The sequence below is a fragment of the Coregonus clupeaformis genome, chromosome 4 (genome assembly GCF_020615455.1).
Source record: "Coregonus clupeaformis isolate EN_2021a chromosome 4, ASM2061545v1, whole genome shotgun sequence".
Lineage (NCBI taxonomy): Eukaryota > Metazoa > Chordata > Actinopteri > Salmoniformes > Salmonidae > Coregonus > Coregonus clupeaformis.
Genome location: NC_059195.1, coordinates 11,300,671 through 11,306,670, shown reverse-complemented (window position 1 = coordinate 11,306,670; position 6,000 = coordinate 11,300,671). Strand labels below are relative to the sequence as shown.

The 6,000-nt window shown below is 42.4% G+C and overlaps 1 protein-coding gene across 2 annotated transcripts in view; it reads right to left on the bottom strand.

Annotated features, from left to right (window-relative positions):
* Nucleotides 1-2,933: 2,933 nt before the first annotated feature.
* The window catches only part of LOC121551752 (glycerol-3-phosphate dehydrogenase, mitochondrial), a 40,681-nt gene continuing 37,614 nt past the window's right edge, over nucleotides 2,934-6,000 (bottom strand). For both annotated transcript variants that reach the window (XM_041864488.1, XM_041864493.1), the window contains one exon: nucleotides 2,934-5,161. In XM_041864488.1, the coding sequence (XP_041720422.1) occupies nucleotides 5,000-5,161 (162 nt within the window). In that variant the 3' untranslated portion in view covers nucleotides 2,934-4,999. The remainder of the gene's footprint in view (nucleotides 5,162-6,000) is intronic.

Below are 6,000 nucleotides of genomic sequence, written 5' to 3'. Positions count from 1 at the left end.
ACTTTGTTATATACCCTTTGTTGGCAATGACACAGGTCAAACGTTTTCTGTAAGTCTTCACAAGGTTTTCACACACTGTTGTTGGTATTTTGGCCCATTCCTCCATGCAGATCTCCTCTAGAGCAGTGATGTTTTGGGGCTGTCGCTGGGCAACACGGACTTTCAACTCCCTCCAAAGATTTTCTATGGGGTTGAGATCTGGAGACTGGCTAGGCCACTCCAGGACCTTGAAATGCTTCTTACGAAGCCACTCCTTCGTTGCCCGGGCGGTGTGTTTGGGATCATTGTCATGCTGAAAGACCCAGCCACGTTTCATCTTCAATGCCCTTGCTGATGGAAGGAGGTTTTCACTCAAAATCTCACGACACATGGCCCCATTCATTCTTTCCTTTACACGGATCAGTCGTCCTGGTCCCTTTGCAGAAAAACAGCCCCAAAGCATGATGTTTCCACCCTCATGCTTCACAGTAGGTATGGTGTTCTTTGGATGCAACTCAGCATTCTTTGTCCTCCAAACACGACGAGTTGAGTTTTTACCAAAACGTTCTATTTTGGTTTCATCTGACCATATGACATTCTCCCAATCCTCTTCTGGATCATCCAAATGCACTCTAGCAATCTTCAGACGGGCCTGGACATGTACTGGCTTAAGCAGGTGGACACGTCTGGCACTGCAGGATTTGAGTCCCTTGCGGCGTAGTGTGTTACTGATGGTAGGCTTTGTTACTTTGGTCCCAGCTCTCTGCAGGTCATTCACTAGGTCCCCCCGTGTGGTTCTGGGATTTTTGCTCACCGTTCTTGTGATAATTTTGACCCCACGGGGTGAGATCTGGCGTGGAGCCCCAGATCGAGGGAGATTATCAGTGGTCTTGTATGTCTTCCATTTCCTAATAATTGCTCCCACAGTTGATTTCTTCAAACCAAGCTGCTTACCTATTGCAGATTCAGTCTTCCCAGCCTGGTGCAGGTCTACAATTTTGTTTCTGGTGTCCTTTGACAGCTCTTTGGTCTTGGCCATAGTGGAGTTTGGAGTGTGACTGTTTGAGTTTGTGGACAGGTGTCTTTTATACTGATAACAAGTTCAAACAGGTGCCATTAATACAGGTAACGAGTGGAGGACAGAGGAGCCTCTTAAAGAAGAAGTTACAGGTCTGTGAGAGCCAGAAATCTTGCTTGTTTGTAGGTGACCAAATACTTATTTTCCACCATAATCTGCAAATAAATTCATTAAAAAGCCTACAATGTGATTTTCTGGATTTTTTTTCTCATTTTGTCTGTCATAGTTGACGTGTACCTATGATGAAAATTACAGGCCTCTCTCATCTTTTTAAGTGGGAGAACTTGCACAATTGGTGGCTGACTAAATACTTTTTTTCCCCACTGTAAAAGTATACTAAACATAAGGACAGACTAACCATGGAGAACACTAAACATGATGACAGACTAACCAGGGAAGTGAAGTAGACAGAGGATAAAAGCTAAGACAACAGAGAATCTGGCTAAGCCTGTGTGAAGAGGTGTGTCTTTAGTGTGGACTTGAATATGTGTATGGATTGTGGGGTTCTGACATGGAGATGTGGGGAATTCCAGACTTCAGTGGGGACCCCCAGTGGGGTCAGTGAGAGAGGCTCTGAGTCGTGAGCTGTATTTGAGGTGGAAGAAGGCTGACATGGTGATGTTCCAGATGTGGGGTTCAAATGACAGAGGGGGATCAAATGTAACACCAAGGTTCCTGACTGTGGAGTTGGAGTGGATAGTGCAGCCGTCGATTGTCATGACCCAGTTTCTTGATGAGGGAGTTTGGGCCCATGAACATGATCTCTGTTTTGCCGTCATTTAATTGTAAAAAGTTATTTCTCATCCAAGTTTTCACTTCACGGAGACAGTCAACAACAGAGGGGGGTGGCAGAGTGGAGTTGGGTTTTGTGTGGATGTAGATGTGTGTGTCATCTGCATAACAGTGAAATCTGAGTCCAAATTGATGGAGGATCTGACCAAGGGGTAGCATGTAAATACTAAATAGTAATGGACCTAACACTGAGCCTTGTGGGACACCTTGTGATACAGGGGCTGGAGCAGATTTGCAGTTGCCAAGGGAGACAAACTGTTGTCTATCAGATAGTTAGGAGTGGAACCAGGCAAGAGGTGTTCAGGAAACTCCAAGAAGCCTCTCCATGTGGTCAGTTAAAATCTGATGACTGACAGTGTCAAATGCTGCAGACAGGCCCAGGAGAATGGGGGTGGAGATGTGCCCAGCATCAGCAGCACAGAGGAGGTCATTCACTACCTTTACCAAGGCAGTTTCAGTGCTATGCATAGCCCGGAAGCCCGACTGGAGGGGTTCAAAAAGTTCATGAGAGGCCATGTGTTGTTGGATTTGTGATGCTACCACCCGCTCAAGTACTTTGGCAAGGAAGGGAGGTTTGAGAATGGCCTGTAGTTGGTGAGAAGCTCAGTGTCCAGGCCCTGTTTCTTCAGTATGGGAGTTATAGTCACTATTTTCAGAGTAGGAACAATGCCAAATGAGGGATGCATTTACAATCTTGACCACCAGGGGGCAGAGAACAGCAAGGCATGCCTTAACTAAGAGTGTTAGTTAAAGACACTGTTCCCACAACCTAATGAAACATTTTGGGAACCTTTAAAGAACAGATTAAATGTGTTCTAGAAACATTCTTGCAACATCAGGCAAATGTTTTATACAAACATTCTATAATCATCAGCACGACTGGACAGTTTTTGTGTTATGAGGACATTTGCCTCGACCTAACAAATGTTCTGGGAACTTTCACAGAACCAATTTTGGTTTGCTGGGAAGACACTCCTGTTCCTGTTGAAACAGAGGAATGTTACTGTTAGAACCAGGGGATGCAGAAAATATTGTCAGAAATACAGACATAAGATTGTTCAACAATTTTATTGTTTCACATTGATTAAGTGACTCGATAAAAACAATGTTCACAAAAAAATTAAATACAGACATAACTGTTGGAGTTCGATACTGATGAACTTACCAGCATCATTTATTCAAATTAACACTTCCTGCAGCAATTAAATGTACATTCCATTGCTTTTGTCAGAAGGAAGACAAAACTTCACCCAACTGCATAAGAACAACAATTGGCCATCCAACCATCCAAATAAAAGAGTAAATCCAATTCGTACATCAAATACCCTCGTGCTGGAGTTGGCAGTAGAGGAATGGATAAGCCCTCCCACGTACTATGTCTTGAGAATATCACTGTTGTTGTTCTTTTGAGGAGTTAGCATTGCATAATACCCGCATGGCTGGTGAGAAGTAATCTGTAGATTAAGCCCGACAGAAATAAGTATTATAACTCCCTACATTTAACGCTTAAATTTCCGATCAATGTATTCTAAAAACAATTTGCTAATAACGTGAGCTTTATTAATACAAATGAAAAGAACAACTACAACAACCATGGTCTCAGTGAATTGGTTTCATGCTCTCTAGTCAACTTTCAAAGTGGATTAAATTAGAACTGACAGTTAGAGATGTAACTCTTTGAAACTGCCCTCATGCATAATTGTTGTACTAGTGGCAAACACATGAAATCTTTACTTTAACAGTGTGCATGAGAAAATAATTGCTTTATTTATAGTTACTGTGAAATTAAGCACGCTTAAAAGCCAGGAAGAGTATGGTTTAATCAGCTCTGTTGATTCATGCTCTCAATTCGCACTGGATCTGAAAGCAAGGCACATTAAATACGTTCCCTTATTACTCTATAAAAGCAAGTGGCTAACCAGACAAATCATAAGTAATAAATTAATAGTCATAAAAACACCAAGTGCACAGACAGATACAGAAATTAAAAGCCAGCATCAAATACAACACTTAATCCCATTCAGTATAATAAAATCATGCAAGACAATAACGTTTCCAGGAACCAATCACATGCACCTACTGTGGAATATTTAAAGATGCTTACTGTTGATTTGTATCTCATTTGACGTAGACTAAATTAATATAATAAATATCTAGCATTTAGAGTCCATTTGAAAGGGATAAAATATATATATGTAAATGGCAGTGAGTGAAAAATGCAATCATTTTCCAATTAAGCCTTGCATTGAATAGAACAGTTAAATTGCATTACTTAATGTAAACCATAGAACTTTGCTGAAAGTGCGGTCAAAACTCACAACATCCAGCAAACACTATTTGTATAAAACGCCTCCCTTTAGATTGTCAGTATCTAAAATGTATAAAATGGCACAGTAGTACGGTACACAACAAAACCCTTTTGTAACAGACCACAAAGAGTGCAATTCAAGTCGTCAACATACGTTGCACATTACTTTGCATTGTATCTAACATTCAGTTGTACGTGCTTGGACAATGTTAAAAATAACAGTAACAGCATACATTAAGAAAACATTTTTAAAATATGTGTAAAAACGAATAATAAATAAAACATTGAAATAAATACATTGAAATAAACAACAGTGTCTCAATAATTACTAATTTCATATCTCAATAAATAATGAAATAAATATGGAAGCAAGTTTGTAAGATTCAAGGCGAGGCATCAGCTACATGTGTGTTGATGTAGTGATAGAACATGTGTATCAGCAGAGCAACTCCCAAGAAGAACTCCCATCATTATCTTATGAGCTTTAGCCAACCCTTGTGACTTCCGTTGTCATGTCATACATGACATCTATGATATAATATGATATCACATGACATGGCCATGGCAACATACAAGTCAGAAGGGTTGTTTAAAGCACATAGATCTGTGGCAACCAGGCTGGAGCAGGGCCGTACGTATCAAGCATCTCTGAGTGGGAGTGCTGATGTAGGATCAGGGCCCCCCGTCCATATAACCTTATTTATTGTGATCTAAAAGGCAAAACTGATCCAAAATTGGCACTCCTACCTTGAGATGTGTAATACATATGGCCCCAGGGTTGTGTGCGAGGATTGTTCGGAGGAAGTACCATTATTAAGTACCAGGGCCAGGGGGGCTAAGTCTCACACTCCTCCCCCGCTACGGTCCACCGACACGGGCTCCCTCTGGTCGACGGGGTCCCTCTGCTCCAGGGGCTCTGTCTGGTCCAGGCTCTGTTCAGCCGTCTTCATCAGCATGGCCAGACGGTTGGCCGACACCTGGCCCTTCTTCACAGCACTCATCAGCTGAAGACAGGACACAGCAGCAGGACCATTTAAAAACATATAGATCCTTATAGATCTAGATCACCTAATCGCTTCTAGACCACCATCTATAAGCGATATTCTTCTATTCATGTGTTGGGATATCTGCTCCCAATACTTCTCTTGTGTCTTTTTCTATTGTCTTAAACCCTCCATTCCCATCCCATGTGATATACGCGTGTGTGTATGCATGCGTACGTAAGAGAGTCAGAAAGAGAGAGAGAGAGAGAGAGAGAGAGAGAGAGAGAGAGAGAGAGAGAGAGAGAGAGAGAGAGAGAGAGAGAGAGAGAAAGACAGAGAAAGACAGAGAAAGACAGAGAAAGACAGAGAAAGAGAGAAAGACATGCTAGAACATGTGTTCAGCTCACCGGCCATCCTGGTTGTAAGTCAGCTCATGCCTTATGTGAGGAAGACCATGCCTACCCATAATACCACCATAACCAGAAGCTCCAGCTTCAGCCACTGGACTCCACTCCAACACCCCCAGAAAAGCAGGAAATAAATGGTTCTTCCACTCAAAAAGTACACTAATGAAGATTAAACCAGGTTTTTGGAGCCACTAAATCGTACAAATAATTTGGTCCAGGGGCTGTATGTATGAAATGTCTCAGAGTAGGGGTGCTGATCTAGGATCAGGTTCCCCCGTCCATTTGATCATATTCTTTGTGAAACTGATCCTTAAATCAGCAGTGGCGCAGTGGTCTAAGGCGCTGCATTGCAGTTTTAACTGTGCCACTAGAGATCCTGGTTCGAATCCAGGCTCTGTCGCAGCCGGCCGCGACCGGGAGACTCATGGGCGGCGCACAATTGGCCCAGCGTCG